This window comes from Tamandua tetradactyla, chromosome 9 (genome assembly GCF_023851605.1).
Source record: "Tamandua tetradactyla isolate mTamTet1 chromosome 9, mTamTet1.pri, whole genome shotgun sequence".
Taxonomy (NCBI): Eukaryota; Metazoa; Chordata; class Mammalia; order Pilosa; family Myrmecophagidae; genus Tamandua; species Tamandua tetradactyla.
The window spans coordinates 2,467,891-2,491,925 of NC_135335.1; the positions used below are offsets into that span (position 1 = coordinate 2,467,891).

General features: G+C 60.1%; 1 protein-coding gene across 4 annotated transcripts in view; it reads left to right on the forward strand.

The window, feature by feature from the left end:
- The window catches only part of KCNQ1 (potassium voltage-gated channel subfamily Q member 1), a 311,105-nt gene that overhangs the window by 147,728 nt on the left and 139,342 nt on the right, over window positions 1–24,035 (forward strand). For all 4 annotated transcript variants that reach the window (XM_077115368.1, XM_077115371.1, XM_077115370.1 and 1 more), the window contains exon 11: window positions 9,488–9,608. In XM_077115368.1, the coding sequence (XP_076971483.1) occupies window positions 9,488–9,608 (121 nt within the window). The remainder of the gene's footprint in view (window positions 1–9,487; window positions 9,609–24,035) is intronic.

Genomic DNA, 24,035 nt, shown 5'->3' on the forward strand with positions numbered 1-24,035 from the left:
TGTCGATCAGTTCATCTCCTGGGTTGCTTCAGAGGCCGGCAGGATCGGAATTGCGCTCACATGGCCGCACTTAACAGATGCCACTGTGTCTTCTCATGAAGTGGTGTTCACGTCAAATGGGGGGGGAGGGTCACAGCCAAGAAGCCCCCGAGGTCCCTTACCCTCTCCCTGCCTCCCAACCCTCCTACAGCTAGCAGAGATGGGGTGGGGGAGCCCGGCTGACTTAATTCTTTTTGACATCAGCTGTTCAAATAATTTTAATGTTAAGCCTCGCCCCCCCCCGGGGGGGGGGGCTCTGACTGAGCACAAGCTCTGCGTGTGGAACCACTGGGAGCCCCTGGGCTCTGGATCTGGTGGGGTTGGGAGGTGGCCTGGGAAGGGACCTGTGTTCCTCAAGCCTGCGCCCCGGGGGCCTGGGGGTGGGGCCCCAGCAGATGTCTGGATTTGGTAGCCAGGACCTGGAGCCGGATGCTGAGAACAGCCCTGCAACTCATTTCCCCATTAAACATTCTGAGAACATCTGCACCAGGTTCCAAGGCTTCTCCCTCACTAATTGCTTTGATTATTGTGTGAAGTTAAGAACTGGCACATGTCCCCGATGCTGTGATGAAGGTGAAAAGATCACTCTTAATTAGATTAAAAAAATTTTTTTCTTCCTCTGTAATTTTGCCTTGAAAATCAAGGCCATTTTTTTTTTGTTGTTTGCTTCATCCAAAGACCTCCAGAAACTTTCCTCTCCACCTCTCCAGAGGTTTCTTGGGAATGTCCTGTGAGCTCAACTCTTGGAGAAGATAGCGCTTACCCCAGATTCCATTGTATATTAAAGTTTCCTGGGGCTGCTGTAGCTGGCTGGAGCCTTCCTTGGATGTGTAAGGTCTTGGGAGACCTGGAAAGTGACTTCCTGGAGTGCGGAGTCCAGGCTGGGTCAGTGGCATCCTGGGGGCGGCTGGGCTGCTCTCTTCCCGCTTCCTGCATCCACTCAGGTCAACCCCTGTCCTGGCCCCGTGGCTCCCTGTCCTCCTGGGCGCCCCTGCTGTTTGGACCCTACCCTCGGGCCCACAGAGTCGTTTCTGTTCCCTCTCCCAGGCCGGAGGGTGCCAGAGCGGCGAGCAGAGCCCAGAACTTTTGTGGCCTTTGCGAGGTCACCTCTGGCTCCTTGTCACCTTGCTGCTATGTGCGCCTTAGCTGTCCTGTGCCTCGGCACTCATGCAGGGAGGGCCTCACTGGGGAGCAGGATTTGGGGGAGACGGGGGTTTGCGTCACCACAGTGGGATGCTAACCGCCCCCCCCCCCCCGCGCCTTGGTGACCTCCTTTCCACGAGGCCCCAAGGCTGGGGCTGGGGCCTCGGGCCAGGTGCTTCCCTCCAGCCCCTCAGCTCTTTGCCCCCAGCTCCTCAAGTCCTGGTCTGTGCCAAGCAGACCCCATGAGCTCCCTTTTTTAACCATGACTCCCCCAGACCCTTCTTCTGTGGCTCACACCTCGCCCCCACGTCTGTCGAGCACATTCCTGAGCACTCTGGGTTACAAATGAGAGAACCCCAACTCAGATCTGCTGCAGCACAAAAGGGACATGTTTTGGCTCACACATCTGGACCCAGCTGCTTCAGGCACAGCTGGCCCCTGGGGCTGGGTTTCTCTCCCTTGCTCGCTCTTCCTTCCCGTCCTCTCCCCCCGACCCGCCTAGTTCTCTCTTTTGTTCTTGTTCTCTCTCTCGCTTGCTCTCTTTCTCCCTCCATCCACCCGCCCCCTGGGATGGCTATATCCTCAGGCAGACACTTCCTAGTGGGCTCCAGAGGCTGTTAGTTTGCACCCACCAGCTCAGCAGGCCCAGCAGAAAAGCTACCTCTGTCCCCGTAATTCCTGCCAAAGTCTGGAACCAGGTTCTGCCACCCTTGGGCCAGGCACTGTGCCCCCAAGGCCTGCGGCCAGGGCCCCCGAGCCCCGCGGGCTGGGGGGGGCGGGGGGGTGGGGAGGAGCAGACCCAAGAAGCTGTTCCCAGAAGCCGGGGGCCTGGCTGCAGGGCCAAGCAAAAACAACAGGTGTCCGCCCGAGCAAGGTATTTTCCTAAGCGGAACCGGGTGCCAGCTGCGAATATACATTTTCACTTCATTCCTCGCCCTCACTGCTGGCAGCTGTTGTGGGAATCACTTGTACACTCTCTGCATGCCCCCTGCTCCTGGCCTCCGAGGGGGCAGCGCGGCTGCTCCGAGCCGGGCATGGCAGCTGGAGTGGGCCAGGGGGCCGAGGCTCGGCGCTGAGGGGCAGGGCCTGGACGCAGCTGTCTGCACACCCTGGGGAAGGGGTCTTAGTCTCGGCACAGGATCCACTGGGCTTCAGGGAAACCCCTAAGCAGGGTCAGATTTCTTGGGGGGCCCAGGGCAGGGGCTTCTCTGCTTTGGGAAGGACAGGGACAGCTTCCAGTGCAGTCCGCAGGGTGAACTTGGCCTGTGCCGGGCCTGGAGAGCCGTGGGAAAGCGGAAGGCGTGTGCCACTGCCAGGGAGGGAGTACACACCCCGAGGGTCAGACCCACCTAAGCCCCGAGCACATCCAGGGAGGGGCCGGTCTCTGGGGACTGGGAGGCTCTGTGGACAGACAGCAAGGTTACACCCAGGAGATTAGGCTGGGTTCTCATCAGCGAAGTTGGGGAGGGCAGGGAGCACGGGGCCTGCGAGAAGTGACTGGAGTGGGTCTGGGCAGTGGCCTGGGTCTCTCCTAAGGGAAGACGGTGGGGGGGGGCCCTAAAGCATAAGGGGTCAGTGCTGGAACCCCGCCCGGGGTAGCCTGTGCCGTCCTGGGCAGGACTTCTAGACCTATGTGCTCATCTGGAAATGGGGGTTCAGTGCCCACCCCACAGGGCTCACATGAGGGTGCATGAGATAGGGTGGGAAGGGGGAGGTAGAGAAATGGGGAGCCAGGTATGCTCCCCAGTCTCAGGATAAGCTGGCCTCACCACAAGGAGGGACTGGACCAGGATGTCGCGGCTAAGGTGGAGCAAGTTACTGCCCGTGGGCACAGAACCCGTGTGGCAGGAGAGGGATCGGTGGGCCGCGTGGCCCCGGGTGGGTGGAGGGGACGGAGGGCACCCCGGCATGTCCCAGCGACTGCAGGACAAGAGGCTGGGGCAGCGGGATGGACAGCAAGGCCCAGATACTGGAGACTCTGGCCAGTGTTCATGTTCTGGTTTGGGAAAGTAGCGAGCGTCCACACCGGGAACGCGGACCTCGGGCCGGAGGAGGTGGAGACCCTCGGTGGGCCCTTCCCCCAAGCAGCAGCACGGTTCGCGTTCTCAGCTATTTCCTTCCAGTCTCTCTTCGTGCCCATATTGGTCACGGTCACCCTGAGCTGGCCCTGCCGGGAGGGAGTGCTGCTGGAGGGCAGGCGTGCCGGACCTGGCTCCTGCTCCCGGAGGGGGCGGCTTGGCAGCCGGCGGTCCCAGCTGTGGGAGTCGCCACGCCCGTGGCCGCGCTCGCCATCCTGGACGGCCCATTTTCCTAGAAAACAAAATTGTTTTGTTCTGCCTTGAAAATGTCGGCCTAGTTTCTGGCTTGGACACTCCACAGGCAGCCAAGGAATTAAAGCGTCAAAAATGAGGCGTCTCTCAGGGCAGCGTGACTCCACTGTCACCAAGACACACGACGCACCTTGTCCTGAGGGGCCCGGGCAGCTCGGAGGAGGGCACCTGGCACCTCTCCGCTCTCTGCAGGGTCCATGTGTCCAGATACGCTGCCCCGTCAGGCCTGCCGCAGGCCTGGTCCCCTTGCAGCTTCGGGCTCGGGGCTGCTGGTCACTTGTGGACGTCCTTGGGACCCCTGGAAGGGGGCTTGAGTGAGGGGGAAGTCTGGGCCTCCCCCCAGATGGGAAATGCCCCAAAGCCCTGTCTAAAGGGGGCAGTGCAGCCACCGTGTCCCACCAGGCTGAGCTGCAGCCCTGCAGCTGCTCAATCCCCCCACATCGCCCCCCACCTTCTCCCGGGTACCCTGACCGGGCTGCAATGGCAGGTGGGAACGGACAAGGGGTTTGCAGCCCACCTCAGCCACCACCCCTGCCAGGGGGGAGGGGAGACAGACCCCCAAGCAGGGGCAGAGTTGCCGGGCAGGGCCTTTCCTTTTGACTTGGAAAAACAAACCTGCAGCAACCCTCGCCTTGCCCCTCGCCGTGGGGCCCCCTGTGCCGTTCCCAGGATTAAATCAAACATTCCTCTCTGGCAGGTGCGGCTCCACCCGGGCAGGGCGGCCAACTGGTGTGCACATTTTAATTCCCTAAAGCGCTGGGGCAGAGCCCTCCTTGGGGTCAGGTGGCTCCCGGCCGCAGGCACGGGGGGTTGTACGTGTCAGCCGGGTGACCGGGGAGCAGCTCTGCATTCCAGCCGCCGTTCCCGCCTTCCGTGGACAAGTGATGCAGACAGACGGATATGTATCATTTTTTTTTTTCTTCTTCTTTTCGAAAGAACATTTGTCTGGCGATCCAAATCCTGGATGGAAGTTCTAGTTGTCGCTTGCCAGCTCGATGACATAACCCAGGAGAGCGGACTGTCTCGAATCCCGAAAGTGGGGCGGTGACGTCCTCCCCGCTGGGACGCAGACCCGAGCCTCGGGTGCCGGATGTGTGTTTCCCGCGCCTTTTTTGGGGTTCCCCCAGGCTCCCGCAGGGCCCCGCGCTGCTCTTCGGCTGCGGAGAGCTTCCCTGGAGCCCTTCTCCCGGGTGTGATGGGCAGCGTCTGCACGGTTTCCTGCTGGAAGCCTGCCCCTTGCCCCCACCGGCTGTGTGCTCCCGGGTTGTCTCCATTTCTCCGATGGCCAGATGCACTCCTCCTCGGCGAGGTGCCTGCCGGCTGCCCCCCACTACTCACTAAGGTTCTGATTTTCTTACTGATTCATAAGAGTGCCTCGTGCTCTGCGAGTACTGGCCTTTTCACTCTTTTCAGGGTGTCATTTTGTGATCGGAAGGTCTTGATTCTAACAAAGTGTATTTAACCATTCGTGTTTAAGGCAGAAAAACCCACCCTCATCTTCAAGCTCTCGGTGGGCCACAAGGCCGGGCCTGATTCTCACTGCTGGGCCTCTAAGCCCCTGGGGTGCCAAGAACGCTTCTTCAGTGCCAGCGGTGAGGTTGCAATCGGATTTGGGGACCAGCTGCCCCAGAAGGTCTTATGCAAGGGCCCTTGCTCCCCCCTGGGGTGTGCAGCCCCCTCCAGCACGCACCAAGGCTCCGGGGTGGGGGCGCAGTTTCTGGGTACATGGCCCAGCCCATCTGTCTCTCCTTGTGCCGGGAAGGTCATGGCTTGGAAACGAGCATGGACATTTGACAGAGCCTCTTCTCCCACCCGCTCTCCTGCCAGCATCCTGTCTGTTCTTGGCTCTTGGCATTCACAGGTCAATTTCAGATCAGCCTGTTGAGGTTCTCACAGCCTGGATGTATGACGAGATCGAGGGAGAATCTGCTCCACGTGGAGTCTCATGGTCAATGTCACAAAGGCATATTTCTCCATTTATTTGTCTTCTCTAATGTCTCTCAGGAAGTTTTAGACTTTTCTCAGCAGAGGCCTTGCAAATCCTTGAGTAGATACTAGAGGGATTTTTATACCGTTATATGCAGTTTTGTTTTTAGCTTTTTCTTCTGAAATAATCTCGGATTTGCCCAAGGGAGCTGAGGACAGCACCGAGAGTCCGCTGCACGTGCTAGCATCGTGCACAGCCATGGTGCGTTTACCAACGTGAAAATGCCCACGTTGATGCAACAGACTTAACTGCAGGACAGGCAAGGGCGTTTGGGTGGGGCCACCAGCTCCCAGCAGCTGCCTCCTGCCGTCCCCGCACACACCACCCTCAGCCGGGGCTGTCCCCACTCTCCTCTCGCCTCTGATTCTCCGTCTTCTCTCACCTTCCATGACTCTGACACACTCGGCTACTGGCAGGTCACTGCTGAGTGTCCTTCCATGAGGACTCGTCTGGCCTCCCGTGGCTAGACTGGGCTTGTGGCCTGGGGGAGATAACCCCCGAGGTGGGGGTGTACCCGTTACTGGGCCGACGTCAACTGGGACCCCCCAGCCCACCTCTCCCAGGTCAGCCTAGCCCTCCACTGCCGCTGTGCACACCAGGGGCGGGTCCCCGGGGCCGGCCCTGACTCAGGAGAGAGAGCTGGCCACACCTCCCACAGGGGCGGCCGTCCAAGATCTGTGAGCACGTGCTACTGCCGCCACCTTGTCGAAGACATGCTGGGGGGGGTGGTCACGTGCATCCTCGAGGTCCCCCTGGGGTGCTGCCCACAGCAGGGACGGCTGGGAGCTCTCCAGAGGGTTCTGCAGGTCTTATTCTTTCTGTACCTGTTGTCTGGAAAATTCTCAAAGGAAGCATCATCCCTTCTCCTCTGATCATTTGTTCTTCGATCATTTCTTTCTATCAGTCCAGACTCAGGGATGTTTACTTCAGTCTTTGAGCTGTGATCCAGTGTTATTTAGTTGCTCAAATTGCCCCAGTTGTGACCACTGGATTGGGGGCTCATCTGGGTGGGCTCCAGTGTCCCCCCAACCTGTCCCCTCCCTCCTTCCCTCGCTTTCCTTCCTTCTTTGCGTTTCCTCCCTTTCTGGCACGAGACAATACTTCAGTCTCATCTGGCATCTCCCCTGACCCAGGCATTCTTCCGGGGACGCCTGTTCCTTTTGTTGGAGAACGTGTTCAGAAACCAAGGCGTGGGCACTGGGGGTGTCCCTGCGTCTCATGCTGTCTGCAAAGCTGGGGTGCACGCCTGCCGTCAGCGTGCGTGCACGCGCACACCTAGAGCTCCTCCCGTGTCTGTCCGCCTGCGTCTGTGTGACATGAAACATGAAGCACACAGGTTGTGTGTGACACTGAACCTGGGCCCCAGAGTTCCTTCTTACCCCACCCCGTCCCCCCTACCTATTGGTAACTTTTTCTCTGACACTGGAAACCTAGCTCCCAGGACCTCAAATGTCTGTGCTGCTTCGTTAGCCCTCGGAGCACCCTGCGACCAACAGGTTACTAACTATAACAGTGTGTCTGTGACGGCACCTTGGGTCCTGTCTTGCAGTATCCAAAGCGCTGCCTTCCCACAGCCGCAAGGGCCGCCCCCTCCTCCCTGCGCCTGTTTGGCCCCATGTGTGGGTAGCACAGAGACCCACTGGTCTGCTTTCCATCCTGGGAGCCTCCAACATCCTGATTGCGAGCTCTGTGCTGCACTTAGCACAGTTCACTCTGGGGTGTACAGTTCGTTGGTCCTGACCACTGCACGGGGTCATGCACCCGCCACCGCTGTGTCCTTCCCAGGATTTCCGCAGCCCTGGAAACGCCCTTGCGGCCCCTTCTCTCCTCCCACAGCCACTGTCAACCACTCATCTGTTTATTGTCCTTATCGCTGGCCTTTTCCAGAGTGTCCACAAATGGAATCATTCCCCATGCAGCCTCTGCAAACCAGCTTCTTGCACTTGGCATGCACCCGAGGAGCCCCTGTGCTGTCGCCCGGACCTTTAGTTCCTGTCTTTTCATCGTTGGGGGGGTGTGCCGCTGCAGGCCTGGGGCCCTCACTCACCCGAGAACCGAGGAAGGGCAGCTCGCTTGTTCCCAATTTGGGGCAGCTGTGACCGTAGCCGCCATAAACGTCTGTGGTTAAGTTCGGTGCACCTACGTTCTCGGTGCCCTGGTACATGTCTGCGTGGGAGGCTGGGCCAGCTGGAAGAGTGCACTTAACTTTGTAAGGAACCCACAAACTGTTTCCCGGGGCAGCTGCACGTTTCCTATGCTCACTGGCAGTTGGTGGGAGTTTGGGGTGCTCTGTGGCCCACTGAGCGCTGCATCCCAGGTCCTTGTCTTTGTTTTCAGCCGTCTCAAAAGCGTGCTTCGGGACCTCGTGGATTAAACGAGCATTTCCCTAGCGACTAATGATACTGAGCATCTTTCCACATGCCTCTCTGCCATCGTTCTGTTTCAGGGATATTGACGTATTCTGAATGTGAGTCCTCCAGAGAGGTGGCCAGCAAATGTTTTCTCCTAGTCCGTGGTTTGTCTTCTCTCTTAATGGCATCTTTCACAGAACAAAACTTTTCATTTTGAAAAAGTCCAGTCTATCATTATTTTCCTCTTATGAGTCGCGTTTTGCGTCTTGTACCCAAGAAATTAACACCAAACTAGGGTCCCACAGATTTTCACCTATATCTTCTCAAGAAATTTTATAGTTTTACATTTTACTTTATACTTTTCAGTAAGACTGACTAGAAAACCATTTAAAATTTCACTTTCTGACTAGCTGATCTCCCACAGCATTAAACATCAGCTCTAAATGTGTTAGCTTTTCCACACAGACGCACTCACTGTGTCTGAGACAATTAAATTGCTTTATGGTAGGAGGAGTGATCCTTTTCCATGAAGGAAGATAAGCCATATATAACTTCAAAGCCATAGAACACCACGTATGACTAAACATGCCGTAATCAAGGTTAGAGACCAAAGACGGATGGGCCACTCAGTGGGAAGGAACGTACACATCGACGCGCCGAGACAGCCCGCAGGCCGGAGCTGCCGTGGCGCCACTGGCCATGGCGGTGGGCTCCGGCCAGCACACCTTCGTGATATGGTGCAGCTTCACGGGAGAGCTATCCAGTGACAGCCATTCAAACCATGCCTCATGCCCACAGGCTGGCCAGGAGGACACAGGGAGTGTCACTTACAGCCCAGTGAGCCCGAAGGGCCCCCAGAGGGACGCGTTAGTGGGCTGCAGCAGAGCGGGACCTGGGGCAGTTAGCGGCCCTCGAGGGAGAATGAGCTCCATGCCCGTTTACCTGAAGAGCCGCACCGAGCCTGGGGCAGGGTGGTGGGCTGAGAGCAGCCCCCGGGCAGCAAGTGATGCTCGCGTGTGCTGGCCGGGGCCGGCACTGGGATTCCAGCTGGCAGGGGGCACCGAGGGCCCTGCAGCAGGTTGGCCCTGAGGTCTTACACTGAGCTCTCAATGCTTCCGAGATAAAACCTCTAAGTGAAGGAAAAAACCTGAAGCCCGACTGAAAACTGGGGGACCCAGGCATTGGGCTTGGCGGTCAGCAGCTGGGGGTCCTCAGGCACGAGACACTGCTGTAGCCTTGTGGCCTGAGCGCGGGCGGCCCCTGCCCCAGGCTGGCAGTTCCTGGGGGGCCACCTACACCCCTGGGGGGCCCCTACGGGTGCAGGAGTGAGGCACTCAGCAGTGTCTGCCCCCAGAACCCGGCGTCCCTTCGTCTCATCCTTCTCCCGAGCCATCAGGCCTTTCCACAGAGGCCCAGGGCCCAAGGGGGACGGGACGGGTGAGCGTGTGGAAGGGCCCTGGACCTGGAGGCCTCAGGCCCCCTTGACCCCTGGGGGCAGGTGTCCTGCCCCACCGGCGGGAAGGTCCGGGGTGCCCAGCTCTGTGGCTCGGCCTGTTTAGGGGTGGCAGGGTTGGGACTGGGGGCCCCGCGCCACCGAGTCCCCCTGGAGAGCTGACATGTGCCCCCCTCTCCTGCAGTGAAGAGGAGCCCGACGCTGCTGGACGTGAGCCCTGGCCACTTCCTGCGAACCAACAGCTTCACCGAGGACATGGACCTGGAGGGGGAGACGCTGCTGGCCCCCATCACCCACGTCTCGCAGTGAGTGGGCTCAGGCGCCGCCATCTCCGGCGGGCTGCCCGTGGGAGCGTGGGGTGCTGGCTGCCGGCGCCTGGCCTCGGTGCCCGGGCATCAGCAGGGGCGGCGCGTGGGGCCGTTTCCCGCAGAGTCTGGGAACCTGATCCTCCTGTTTTGACTTATGGAAAACCAGACCGATCGTTTTCCACTTGCTTTCGTGCTTGGAGTGTCTGAGAAGATTGTTTTTCTCCCCTCTGGCCACCACCCCCGCCCTCACAGCTCCGAGCCCCCAAAAGAGAAGCACCTTTGTCTCTGAGCATTTCCCGGGGTGCACGGGCCGAGGCCGGGGGGACAGATGTCGGCGCTGCTGCCAGTGGCCGAGTAGGCCTCAGGGGCGCCTTCAGGTGGAGGAAATGGCCGATTCTCCACGCCGGCCCTCCCCTGGGGCGCAGCTGCCCCAGCCGCCTGCAGCCCCCACTCCCGCCGCCTCGGCATCACTCCGCCCTGCTGGGCTCCCCCCGACGGCACCGCAGTGCCCGTGGCCGTGCGATGGGGTTGCTGCGGTGCTCCAGCCACCGTCCCCCAGGGGCCTGCCCTTGAGCAGCGTCTTCCTGTGCTGGACCCGCCGAGGGGCCCTGCCGGGCGCTCCCCCTCCACGTGTTTGTCTAAGGGGCGCCTCCGCCCTTCGGTCTCCAGGAACCAGGGGTGGTCCCGGCAGCCTGGCGAGGGGGGCACCTAGAAGGCAGCCACCCCCAGGGAAGGAGGGGCTGTCCCAGGGCTGAGGACAGTGGGAGGGGGGCCACCCGCCACCTGGCCAGGCCCCTCAGGCTCATGGGGAGGTTGGTAGAGTTTGGGGGCTACAGGCCATGGGGAAGGCGTGTTCCCAGGCTCGAGGGGAGCTGGTGGGTCACTTCGGGGCAGGGGTAACTCTTCCTGTGGCCCTGGCTTACGCCTAGGTCGAGGGCCCTTGCACCCGGAGGTGTCTTAGGGAGCACTGAGCAGGCAGCTGGTGGACAGGCTGGCCCAGAGGCAGCATCGGCTGACCACACAAGCCATGGCCTGCAGAGGCCAGGCCCCGAGTGGGGGGAGCTAGGGTTTCACGGCTGGTGTGAGCAAATGGGGGCAGCAGTTCCTACTGGGAAGCGTGGCCCTTGTGTGCGTGGACAGGCAGAGTGGGCCACTTGCCCTGACCCTCCTGGGTCCCCGGGCCGTTCTCCTCCTGCCTGAGCTTGCTGTCCAGGGGGAGTGGGATTGTCACACGCCATCCACCCTGGAGGCTCGTCAGTGGGGACAAGCAGGGATCCCCGGGCCTCACGGGCATGCTGGGCCCTGCAGGGTACCTGTGGGAAAGAAGAGGTCAGCTCCCCTGAGCAGTTCTGCAGCCCCAGCACACAGCAAGGATCCCGGGACTGTCGTGGGCATCTTTTTGTCCTGAACAGGCTCCCGGAGACCTGGGACCCTGTGTCCTCAGGAGCTGGGCCTCAGCCTCAGGGGTGGCAGTGGCTCTGGGGTGGGCAGGAACGGTGCCTGAGGCATGGGGGTCTTGGAATCCAGGCCCACCCGCTGCCACTGGGGGAGGAGAGGCACATGGCAGGCATGGGAGGGGGGCGCTCGGCTGCGGGGACACGGCTCAGCTTCTGTAAACCTAGGCACGCGAGAGGCACACAGCCTGGTGTGGGTGCAGTAGAGATGGGCACAGGGTCTTGCTGGGGGCCAGGGGGTGGGGAGTGTTTCCGAAAAACAGATCCACTTCTCTTCGGCATGATGCTAAGTGCATTACCCTGCTGGGTCCGTTCCAGAACTCAAATTAAAAGCATAAATAAAGACCCATTTTGTTTCCATCCCGCGCTCACTCCACCCGCAGGGCCCCAGGGAGGTGAGGTCACTGAAGTCTTGGTTACAGGAATGTCCCTGGGGCCAGCAAAGCCCCTTTCTCCGGGACCTAACGGCCAGCGCTGGGGCACGGGGTCTGGGGTTGGTGAGTGGGGTCGGGAGTGCTGGGGAGACAGGCGGGCTCTGCCCTCCTACCCCTGCCCTGGGGCAGGCAGGGCAGGCCCTATCAGCTCCCGGGCCCTCTCGGCTCTTGGCCACCGCCTGGCACAGACCTCTGGACCTGACGCCCCAGGCCTGAAGGACACCCCTTCTGCTTCTAGGTCCCTGCACCCAAGCAAGGGGCCACTGCAAGGCCTGGGCAGTGGGGCCAGGAGGGCTGGGCAGTGGAGCTGGGACGAGCGCCTGGGCTCCTGCCCCACCCATGGACCTCTGCCCACTGGGGGTCACCAGCAGGACCATGGAGGGGCCTCCCCATTGATGTCCCTGGGCCTTGCACGTGGTGACCCACCATCTGGAACGCCCTTGTCACTCATCTGAGCCGTCAAACTCCTACACATCTCTCGACCCTCTGCTCGGTGGCCCCATCTTGGGGAGGACCCCCTGGACGTGGGGGGACCGTGCAGCCCAGACCCTCGGCTCCCCAGGGCCCAGCACTGCCCCGGGCACAGGCAGAGGGTCACAGTGCCTCAGCCAGGGTGCTGGGCTGGATGCAGTCTCAGCATGGGACCTGAGCTTGGGGGCCCTCTGCAGGCACAGTCTGGGGGCCTGGGGTCTCCTGGCAGCCTTGGGTGAACACAGCCAGCACCAGTACCGACCCCCAGCTGCTCAGTAGCCAGGCCAGGCTTAGAGTTACACATGGAGACCATGGGCAGCCAGAGGAGAGCCAGGCCTGCCTGGGGAGGTGGCCTGGGGCTCTACCCAGAAGGGGCCTCCCACACGCGCAGCCCCTGGCCCCTTCATTTCGTCTGAGTGGGCACCCCGTGTTTGTGAGCCCCCACCCTGCCCTGCTCTGAAGGGCAGCGTAGGGGTGCATTGCCCCGCGGTGGGTGTGGGGCTGGCCTGGGGCCCGGGGCGGAAGCAGGGGGCGGCTGCGAGGGCCCCCGCCAGGTGGCCAAGTGCGCCTGCTCAGCGAGGGGGCCGCCTGGCCTCTTGCGACATGACAGCCTCGCAGATCCTGAGCAAAACCAGCCCCGTGCGCATTAATTAGAATTTCCATGTCTTAACTTTCTCCCGGACCCTGCAGAATCTCACGCCAAATGCTCAAGTCTCCCTCTTCCAGCGCGGCCGCTGTGGCCTGGCTCCCTGCCAGGTTCTGCTGACGCCTCCTGGGCTCCGGCGGCCAGCGGGGCCACGGCCAGCTCCGTGCCTCCCGGAGGCAGGGGCACATGTCCACGCGGGATCCCGTGGCAGCCCCGCTCCCGGGCGGAAGTGGGTGAAGGAGGCTCACGGGCACGGCGAGGGGAGGCGGAGGGGCCCGCAGGGGCAGAGGAGACCAGTCTGTCTTTCCAGCCCGGTGCCCTGTCTCGTCCACAGCCCCAGACCCCCGCCGTCTACCAGGGGTGCCAGGGTGGCCGCGGGGGCCAGCATGCGCAGGGCCGCTGAGTCACAGGCTCCCCGTCCACTCCCAGGCCGGGCCGGGCTCAAACCCGTCTCGGAGATGCAGGGGGATTACATGTTCTCCTGATTAAATTAAAGGCGCGGCGGAGTGGCTCAGTGGGAAGGAGACAGGCTGGCGTCGGATGTCCTGAGTCCTGTCCCGGCCTCTCGGCCCCCAACCCCTGCTCCCGGCCTGCTGCTCCCAGGGGCGACGTGCTGCCTGGGTGGAGGGTCCGCTGCACAGCAGCCCTGCGTCCCCTCCCTGCCGGCCCCCAAGGAGCCCCACCCTGGGCCTGGCTCCCTTCTCTGCAGGACAGGTCCTCAGCAGCAAGAGGGGCATTCGGGAGGGAAAAGACTGATGGCCACACGATAGGCAGAGGTGGGGAGCCCTGGGCAGAGGCTGCACGGAGGGGTTGCCAGGCCTGGGCAGCAGCCTCCAGGAGCTGCGAGCGGCAGGCAGGCCCCCCGAGGTGTCAGGGACGGCGCAGCCCTGCCCACACCCTGATTTCAGACTCAGGGGCTCTGAGACTTCAGGGCAACAGAGCTTGCTCTGCGCGTGCCCCCCATGGGCTTCCGGGGTTTCCTGCTTGGGGGCACCTGTACGTGGGCTGCCGAGCCCAGGGCTGGCTGGTGCTGCCTTCTGGCGAACTCCACCCAAGCGCGCCAGTTCTCACCTCCACTGACACTGGGCGCCTGGGGCTCCCCGTCCTTGCCAGCACATGGTATTTACCAGTGTTCCCTCCTTGGCCATCCGGGGGCATCCAGTGGTATTCAGTCATTTTAATTGGCAGACCTGACAGCTGATGAAGCCGAGCCCCTTTCCGCCACTGTTTAGTTGGATGACGTCTCTCGTAAAATGTCCGAGTCTTTTACTCATTCTCGGGCTGGGTTGTCTCTTTCCTTGTTGACTTGAAGGAGTTCTTTATATATTCTGACAAACCACTTGTTAGAAACACCCGTGTGTGTCTATTTATGTTTACAGACAGGAACATATTTTATAGACACTCTATACAGGCTCTGCGTGCACAGATCCTTATCACACGTCCAGACGGACACACGTCTACGGGTTTGTGTGGCGTATGTACACACGTACAGTATCGCCGCCTCCCCTGCAGGTGGCCTTTCCCCTCTCTGGCTGGCGTCTTTTGAACAGAAGGGCTTCATGGTGCTGTGGTCTGGTGAAGCAGACATTTCCTTCCTGGACAGTGCTGTTGTGTCCTTTTTAGGACACTTGTCACTATGCTCACTGCTCCAAGGTCCTGACGCTATGCTGTTTTTTCCTGAGAGCCTCTTCAGCTTACCTTCCCGTTCAGATCTGCCATACTTCTAGAATCGACAGCTCCATCAGATGGGAGGTGGAGGTCGGGTGGGCTTTTCCCACCTGGAGACCCGCTGCATTCGGCACTGTTCCCTCACAGGGGCAGGATGGCCCTCACCCAGCTCGCCAGCCCGGCATGGCTGCCCCTGGTTGCCCTCCTGATCCCCCTGGCCGGACTGTCCCTCCTGCACAGCACCCACTTCGCCATCACCGTGGTCCCATAGGATTGGTGCTTCATGCCAGCCCTTCCTCAGGACTGGCCTGGCCGTGCTCGGCCTCAGTGTCCCCAGCAACCTTCACTTCCTAGGTGGCACTGGACCTCTGCACGGCGGGGGTCTGACAGCTCCGCAGTCCCGGTTGTCCAATCCCGAGGCTTTCCCTCTCGCGGCGACCCTGCAGCTCCCAGGAGAGTGGCTGTACCCAGCTCTCCCTCAATACCATCTCACCAGCTGACCTCCGGCATGGTCACCAAACCTGGGGACGCTTTCCGCCAGGGAGCCCCGGCCAGCCAGGTCGCGACGTGAGTCCTTCCCCACCGCCACGCCTGTTGCTGTCTGAGCTTTGCCCATGACTCCCCGCAGGACCCTGGGCCGTCTTGTCACCTCTCTGAGGTCCCACGTCCTCTTCTGTCTGTTGGGTGGTCACGTGTGTGCACCTTGCAGGAGACAGGGTCAGGGCCCGGCTGAAGACCTGGCTTGGTGACAGGGGCCGCCATGGGGCAGCCCTTGCTTAGCCCGCGAGCTTCTGGAGCCACCAGGTCACACTTTGTAATGGGTGTGTGACTGTTGGGTGCTGTCCCCAGCAGAGCAGTCCTTGAGGCCGGGACCCCTGCTCCCAGCTGGGCCACATCAGGGGGGAAAAACCCACAGGGCCCAGGCCCACAGCCTCACATCACCCACGCAGGGGCAGGAGAAACTCGGTCCTCACTGTTCTGCTCTGAGGAGGGGGTCAGAGGACCACACCCCGTAACAGTCACCGGGGGCCCAGGTGGCACTGCTCGGGCCTCGGCCTGCAGGGGGGAGGTGGTGATGGGGCCACGTGGCTCATCCGTCTGGGTGGTCTGTGGGTGCCCATGGGGCAGGCCAAATTGCTCACCCACTCAGGTAGCTTTCACGGGCTTGGGTAAGGGGCTGTTCCAGTCACGCTAACTGAGCACCTACTGCATACATTTCTCCTGCCCACCTTGGGAGAAGATGTGGCTGCAGGCTGAGGCCATTCCCATCCCTGGAGCCACAGGACCCTCGGAGCCCCTGGGCACCTGGAAGGCAGTGGTAGAGCCACGGTCTCTGGAAGTCTGGAGGGCAGTATGTGGGCCGGAGGCACCACGTGTTAGCAGCCCAGGTGGTGGGTGCCTTGAGGACTGCGGTCATGTCCCAGAGGAGCCAAGGGCTCAGGGACCCCCACTGACAAGGGTCTGGTCTGGTGGGAGCAGGTACTATGGGAGAGTGGGTAGACAGGTTGGGGCCAAGGTCTGCCCCCTGTGGTGCTGGGGATGGGTGGGTGGGTCACACGGGGGCAGCGCTCCTGGGTGCAGGTACAAGCCGGCTCCCCAGGACCCACATCTTTGACCTGTGGGCTGCTGGGATCAAGGCAGGTGCCCTCGGGAAGGGCCAGGTCCTTGATGATGGCTGTGGCAGACTGGAGGCCCGTGGATGCCATCTTGGAAGGAGCCTTGGGGAGAGGAGGTGGGGAGATCTGAGGCCAGGCCAGCTACGGTCCAGCGTCCCCACACCGTGGGCCAAGGCTGCCACCTGCTTCTACCTTCCCAGCTGTTCACCTGGCCCACGCCATAGGATCTCAGTTTGAAAAGGGCTCCAGAACGTTCTGGAGATGGGCCCCAGGCACAAGGCCCCAGAGACCCTCCTCTCGGTCCAGTGGGAAGGCCTCCTGTTTCAGGCGGCACACGGGCAGCTCGGCAGGGCAAAGAACCCTGGGAAACGGGCACCTAAGGGGCACTTCCAGGGATTTCAAAAAGCAACTTCAACTCTTCCTGGTTTGTCTTGGGGACTGTGAACCAGAACCCCCACACAAGATGAGACAGCTCTGTACCCAAAACTTGATCCTTGCCACAAGCGTCATACGGTGCTGGGGAAACCGAGGCAGAGGGTAAAGCAGCAGGGGATTGGCGGGAGGTGGGGTTCTGTTCCAAGCAGGGACGTGTGCACAGGGGCTCCCCCTTAGGGCACAGCCTTGGGGCCCCCTGCTCTCATCCCTCAAGCAGCTGACCTCTGTCTGGGGTGAGACACGTGAGGTCAGCAGTCAGATGGGGACCTTTGGCTCTACCCCCGTAAGCGCATTCTGGACCCAGCGCTGCCCTTGGCCTCCACAGGGACCTCTCTCCCCCACCTAATGCTCCGTCTCAGGCCTCGGGGGGTGGCCTTGTTTCTCAGTGTTTTCTTCGGGTTCATGTCCAGATTTGTTAAACCAAATCCCGTCCATTTTGAAATGACAGAATGCTCTTTTTTCCTGTTTTTCTGCAAGCCCCTCGGTCCATAGGCTCCGGTGAGGAGACAGCCGCAGGACCCCCTGCAGGGGCCCCGTGCATGGGAAAGGGGCTCACTGCTCGGCGGGGGGGGACTCAGGCTGGTGGGTGTGAGTGTGTGTGGAGGGGAATGCGTCCACCCAAGGGGCCGGCAGGGCTCAGGCACCTGGGAACCCCCACTCCTGGGTCTCTGACCCTATGAATAAAGGCCGTCCACCTCCAACCCTGCCCCCAGAATAGCACTTTGTGTATATTAATGCCAATGAATTAAATATTTAAAGGGTTAAATTTTGAAGGCAGTCAAGTATATATAATTGTTCTTCAACATCATTAAGTGTTTTCAGGAAGTTTTTTAAAAAACGTGGCGGCCCTAGCCCACCCCGTGACACTGTATGCTGGATTTGGGTTGGCAGGCAGTCCCCGCAGGAGTCAGGAGGCCGGGAGACTGGAAGATGGAGCCAGAGACAAGGGTCAAGACAGCCTCACTCGGGACGCTGCAGGCCAAGGGCAGCGCTGGGTCCTGGAGTCTGTGTGCTGTTTCGGGGTGCACCCTCCCTTCTGTCCAGGCCTGGGCCCCTCCCTGCCACCAGGCTCCTGTCACAACTCTCAAGCCAGACAGCACATGCCCCACCATGCCCTCCTCCCCATCCTGCCTGTGGGGGTACACCAGGCTCACCCCCAGCCTTGCTGCCCCCGCACACAATGCCTTCCCAGGCCAGTGCCCCGCAGGTGCCCCCAGGCAGGCCTGGCAGCTGAGGCATGTGGAGTTTGGGGCATGGAGTCTGGGGCTGGCCAGGAGGGACCACGAGGTGGGTCTCATGGGTTCAGCAGGAGAACCCAGTGGGGAGGGCCAGGGCGCCACATTTCTGGCCCAGGCAGGGGAGCTGAGTGGGTCAAGGACTGTGGCCGGTGGCCCAGCTGCCACCAGAGACGTCCCCTGCAGGCATCTCAGCAGAGAGGCGATGTGGTCTCATCAGCAAACAGGGAGCTGTCCGAGGGGGTCAGCCGTTCAGTGAACACTGCTGGCATCCCTGGCAGACACCTACAAAGCTCCTGCCATGTGACAGTCACCCCAGTCTCCGTGGGTGCTGCAGGGCGACCTGGCTCTCCATCTGTCCCCTACCTGGCCACACAGGTGCAAGACTCAGTTACTCGGGCCAAAGGGAAGACAAGCATGGACAGCCTGTCAGCCTCTCCATGGTTGATCACCAACCTGTCACATTTACCTGGTTCAATTCAGCCCTACTCCTGTAAATGTTTAACTCCCAAGGATGCCGATGGCAGGGCTCAGAGGGCCCAGCTGGGGGTGGGGGAGGGCCACGGCCATGCCTGCAGAGTGGGGGGGGCTCTGGTGGGAAAGGGTGGCATCAGCCTCGCAGCAGGCCCATTGTCCCTTGCGCCCATCCCCAGTGCTGCAGCAAGGAGAGTCAAGGTGAGCTGTAAAGAAGAACTTTCATGCCTTGAACTCGTTCCTCTTGGAAGTGGGCACTGGCACGGAGGGGAAGCTCAGTCCAGGGAGTGCTGGATGAGGGAGAGGCATCTCACACTTGGGTGAGAGGCCACCGCCGGGGTGCTCAGCCTTCAGAGGCCCTGCGGTGGTCTCCACTTGCTTTGGGCCCTCACTTGTACTTGCTGGCTGCCCGAGGGGACCTGGGCTAGGTGTCCCTGCTGGTGGGAAGGAGGTGTGGGAGCTGGCCTGCCGGGGCCACCCAGTGTGGGCTCGCGAAGGGAAGGAATGCGACCAAGGCCGGGTGTGGCCAGCAGAGCACAGGCAGTTTGTGGGTTTTTCTTGGGGCCTAGAGAGACGTGAGCACAGGCAAGACCCCCTCGCCCAGCCCCTCCACACACACTAGGACCTTTCTTCACCGCGGGGCCAGGGAGGCAGCGGCCAAGGACACCCTTTGGAAATCTGAATTCCATTCGCTCTTGGCAAAGCACGGTTTCCTGCCTGGGAAAGGTGCGTGCGTGTGTGTGTGTGTGTGTGTGAGTGAGTGAGTGAGTGAGTGTGCATGTGTGCGCGCCTGCGTGTGCAGGCACACAGGGCCACCGAGGCGGGTGGAGGGGAGAGGCCCGTGGGTGGAGGGCCTGAGGTGCCGCCGGGTGCCTCCCATCCCGAGCAGGGAGACTGGTTGTCGTGCGTGGGCCAGCAGCTTGCGGCTGCCACTCCAACAGGCGCCAGCTAGAACCACGAGCGCACGAGCGCGCCTCCCCGTTTGCGAGCCAGAACCTCTGCAAAATCATTTGAAGAGTCGGCTGAACCTTAAACCTTTCCCGTGACTCCTACCTTCTAAACTGAACTCGTGAGAGCTGCCCCCTTCCCTCCCAGTGCCAGACCAGCTTCCTGGAAACACTCGCCAGTTGCTGGCCCTTGAGGAGGCTTGTCACCCTCACAGCTGAAAAAAACCCACCCGCCGGGCACCCTGGTCGGCGGGGTCTCAAAGGGTCTTTGTGCTCTCTGTGGCGGCAGAGTTTTTCCAGGCCCCGCTCCTGGGTCTGACTGAAGCTGCTTCTCCTCGTTTCCTCTTACAGCGATGGGCATGTGGCCTGCTTCTCCCTGCCAGCGGCGTGTCCTGGCCTCCCCGAGCCCAGGTGGGGGGTGGAGATGCCAAGGGCAGGGCCCCTGGAGAGAGCTGCCATGGGCACGTCCCACAGGCGGGCAGCTGGGGGTCAGGGCCTCTTCCTTCCCTGCCCCCATGGGGTGCACTCTGGAGCGGAGAGACTGCTACAGCCGCAAGGTAAATCGATGGACAAAGCATGAAGTGTTATCAGCGTGCATTAATCAAAGTAGACGGCTACGTGAAAAATGGAGAAATGACACAAAAGCTTAATGTTCGGTGATGGGACACAGCTGTCACGGCTGGTCACGTTCATTCCTTTAACAGTGACTCCTCTGGCACCTAACGGTGGGATCCCCGTGCAGGCCGTGTCTCCCACCTCCCTGCGGGCTTCAGGTGGGGGGAGGCCCTGCCCCAGGGTGGAGGGGCTGTAAGAACCAGCACCCGTGGGCCTCAGCCCCTCCGATGTGCCTCTGATGAGCCTCCCGCAGCCAGGCTTCCAGCCCGGACAGTGCAGGGGCTCGGACGGTGCGGCTGTCTGTGCACAGCCTGGCGCAGCAGCTGCCAGGCGCTGGCCCGGCCCAGGCTCCAGCGGTGAGCATGCCAGGCTTAAAAACGATAGAGCACATGCGGGGCTACGGAGTAAATGAGGGTGGTGCCACCCCACACCCCGGGTTCCCATTTCCTTCCCTAAAGACCACCGCCAGCAACCGCTTCCCATGTGTCTTCCCAGAGGCATTTCATTTAGATGAGCAAATACCCTGCATATGCCTCCACGTGCTCCACCTTTTCTGGCTGGACCCAGAGGGGTAGGGACACAGCGTTTCCTTCTGAGCGGCCCGCAAGGTGCGGGCTCATCGGAGAGGGCAGGGCGTCTGAGCAGCACCGTCATCCCAAGACGCCGTGTGTGTTCACATGTCTACGGAGTTGGTTCGTGCAAATCAGTTGCAGCCTATAAGGTCAGCGAGTCATGAGCCGCTGCCCGAAGGGGGACTGGAGAGCCAGTTCCTGCTGGCCTGTGGTCCCGACACCTTGTCCACTGTGCACTGCCTACCCTTCCTCAGCGCGTGTTTCAGTTTAAAGATCCCGCACGCCTCTTTCTTTCTCCTGAAGTCAGCATGCAGGTTCCCAGGGCAGCTCTCTGAAGAGACTGCCCCCAATAACCCCACCTCGAGACAGTATCGCTGCCATCAGAACATTTAAACACAAACACGGGCAAACTCGTGCCAGGGCGGGCACCTGGGGCGGTAGACAAGAGGGTGACTGGGCGCGGCCACCAGGGCAGGTGGCAAAAGCGCCCGCCGCGAGAACTGGTTTTAGGCTGGAGGTGAGTCCACAGGCAAGGACTCAGTGGATGACGGAGGCCAACTGTGCCAGCTGCCTGGGTGGAGATGCTGCATCCGGAGCCCTGCACGGGGGTGCCGCTCTCAGCCAACTGGAGGGATATGACCTGGCTCCAGGCTCTGACCCTCAGGCCTGCTTGTGTTCCGGTCTTGCCAGGAGACACTCTGGGCCGGACAACAGCAGGGAGGTGGCAGCGCAGGAGGTCTGCAGAAACGCCACGGAATGCCATGCTGGCTGCTGGACAGGAGAGCTTCCCCTGAAGGCTGCCACCCCATCCCACTGGAACTTGCTCGCAGCAGAGTGTTGCCATCCTACTCTCTGCATAAACAGACGACAGCAGGCCCAAAGCAAATCGCTTCCCAAGAGGAGCTGGGGATCCTGCAGAAGTCCTGCCATTTCGCCCAGCACAAGGGCTGCTGTTGAGGGCAATCGGTGGAGCCTGACCAGTTCCCACGCCGAGAGAAAGGACAGGTGCGTTTCTCAGGTGCCTGGAGGCCTCCGGCGCTCCGGTGAGGCAGTCCCTCCGGGGCCAGGTACCCGACGGTGCTGGCAAGGAAGGTGGAAGAAAAAGTCCTCCACTACCTCCTCTCAATTTGTTTGTTTCTAAAATGAGCACAGATTTGCAATGACAACAAATGTTGTTGTGCCCAGGGCAAAATAAATCTTTGTTCATGACTGATTTTTAGTTCTCAAGCTTTCCAACCCACTCTGCTTACCATGGAATGCGCTGGTCTCTGTTCTCCAAGTGGAGGCCACTGAAAAGTTCTATATGATTTTTCCAGTTCCAGCAATGTCAGAGTATATGTCGTGCTTTGCCAAGTACAACCCAAGAAAGGACACAGCGGTCCAAAGCCCCATCGACCCTGTACCCCAGGCTGGCCCCCTCCTCAAAAGGCATGTCATGGTGGCTTTCGCTCATGTGAATTCAGCAGATGAGAGGTGCTAGGCTGGAGATGAAATTAATTTATTTTATTTCAAATGAGGTTTTTTATCTCTTCAAATGGCTAGCAGCATTTGTGTCATCTCCTTTGTGAATTCATCTCTTCATATCCTTGGGAATTTGTTTAAATTGCCTCTTCTCACCATCTTTGTCCTATGTGCTAAAAATCCTAATTTGTCACTGGTGAATTAGCTTTATCTATTTTTCTGCAGGCAGAATTTTAACTTTACCAGTCTTTCATGATTTGGGGGTCTTTAAGTTTAGGAATAACTTCCTCGGTTTGAGATTGTTTTAGTAAGTTCTTCCATATTTCCTTCTTTCTTGCATATTTCATTTCACTTTTTACATTTAAGTCATTGTGATTTGGGTTTCTGTCGTAAGAGATCACTGAATCCATTTTATTTTCTACGTGTTTACCCAGTGTCCGCAGCTTATCTCTCCTCCTCTAAATCGCTACCTTAACCATATTCCCATTTTTCATTTAATTCACGTTCCTGTCTCGATTTTCTCAGGGCCACCCGTCAGGGCCTGGAGCAGGTGGAGGAAGTGCCTGCCAGGGCCTCCCAGCCGGGCCTGGGAGAGAAGCACTCCCAAGGCTGCAGCTCGAGTGAGACAGGAAGCTCGGGGCCAGGCCGTGTCCTCGCTCGGCAGCTACCAAGGCCGCAGGGACAGACGTGCCTCCCCAGGGCGGGGAGGGAGCGGGGCAAGCCGGCCCAGGGGGCCATTCCGTACGTGTTTATCATCACGCTTTCAGGACATCTTAGAATGCGACCTTCATTAACTTGATGGAGCACCAAAGAGCAAATAAGCCTAATTGAGGAAGAAAGACGGCCAGAAATGCAGCCCCTAACCTGTCGGCCAGCCTCTCCTGCCCCACCCAGGGAGAAAACAGTGCACTGTGTCACACAGCACTGCTGTCACTGTGCATGCCAGTTCAGGTGTTTAGCGCCACGGCTTAGGCGGCAGCGGCTCCGTTTCCTTGCGGCGGCTCTTCTAGCCTCAGCCGTGGGAAAGTGTCCCAGAGGCTGCTGTCCCCCTACTCAGGGTAAACAAAGTGGGGGTTCCGAGCAGACCCTGGAGCCCTGACATGAGTTCAAATCCTGACTCGACCACATCTGTCATGTTGGACTGCGGGGCAGTCGTGCTCCTCAGCCTCAGTTTCGCCATCTGTAAATGGGCTGGTGTGAGCGCCTTCCTCAGAGGGCAGTTGGGAGGATTAAGTGAAGTGGTCATGTGAAGAACACGGGAGCATGGCACATGCCCACTGGGGCTGCCCAGCATTGTGTCAATAAGTGGGGAGACCTTAGGACGAGCCCCCACAGTCCCACTTGTCTCAGTGTTTGTTTACTGGGGTAGTGTCGGCATCAGAGGCACGGCAGGGCGTCCTCAGAGGCAGTTTCGAACGAGGGCTTCATCTGTAAAAATCGTCACGTTCTTGTCTGGAAGCCGTGGACCACGGTGGAAAACCAGCTGCAGCTGCAGCGGCCGGGCCTCCGGCAGTCTGGGCCTAAAGGGGCCGGGTCAGGCAGCCTCCAGGGAGCTCCAGGTCCTTCCCCTGATACAGGACATTCATACATGTTTATTTTTTCACATAAACTTTAGAATCGGCTTGCCTAATTAAAAAAACGTGTGTGCACACGTGGACCCAGCCCTAGTCCTCTGGTATTTTCTACTGAACCGGCCTTCGGTTTAGATTAATTTAGAACTTTTCTAAAAAGCGGTGTGTCTTTCTATCCACAAATATGAGAGGTTTTCCATGTTCCAAAATCTGTTGTTTAACTTCTTTCGTATAGATGTGGGACATTTCAAAATCCATTTCTAGGTGTTTTCAGAACTGCTGATTTTTTTTTTAATTTGAGGTTTGAGTCTTTTTAAAATTAACATTTTCATTTTCATTTACAATGCTGTGCATTCTCTCATGCAGTTTCTAAGAAAGAGTTCAGAGAGGGCCCACGTCCCCTCGGCTCAGCTCCCCTAGTGACCCCATCTTGCGAAACCGGAGTCCAATAAATACCCCACCAGGAACCCGGCAGGAGCGAGTGGGGCACAGAACATCCTGTCCCCAGAGGCTGCGCCACACCCTTCCCCTGCTCCACGCCCGTCCCTGTCAATCTCCACTTCCACGACGGTGTCATTACGAGAACGCTGCCGAGACGGACCTGAGGGCTGCTGCTGGGGGGTTCTTTACGCTTAGCGTCACCCCTGAGAGCCAGTGGCTGGGGAGCTGCCGGGTGGCCGTGTGTCCCTGGGGCCGGCAGAGGTCTGCACCCCCAGGCCCGGGGGCCCCGCCCTGCCAGCTGACAGGGGTGCTGCTGGTCAGGCTAGCCGTGGTGGAGCTGGGGCTCAGTGGAGTCTGCGGTCCACAGCGAGACCTGGGAAGGCT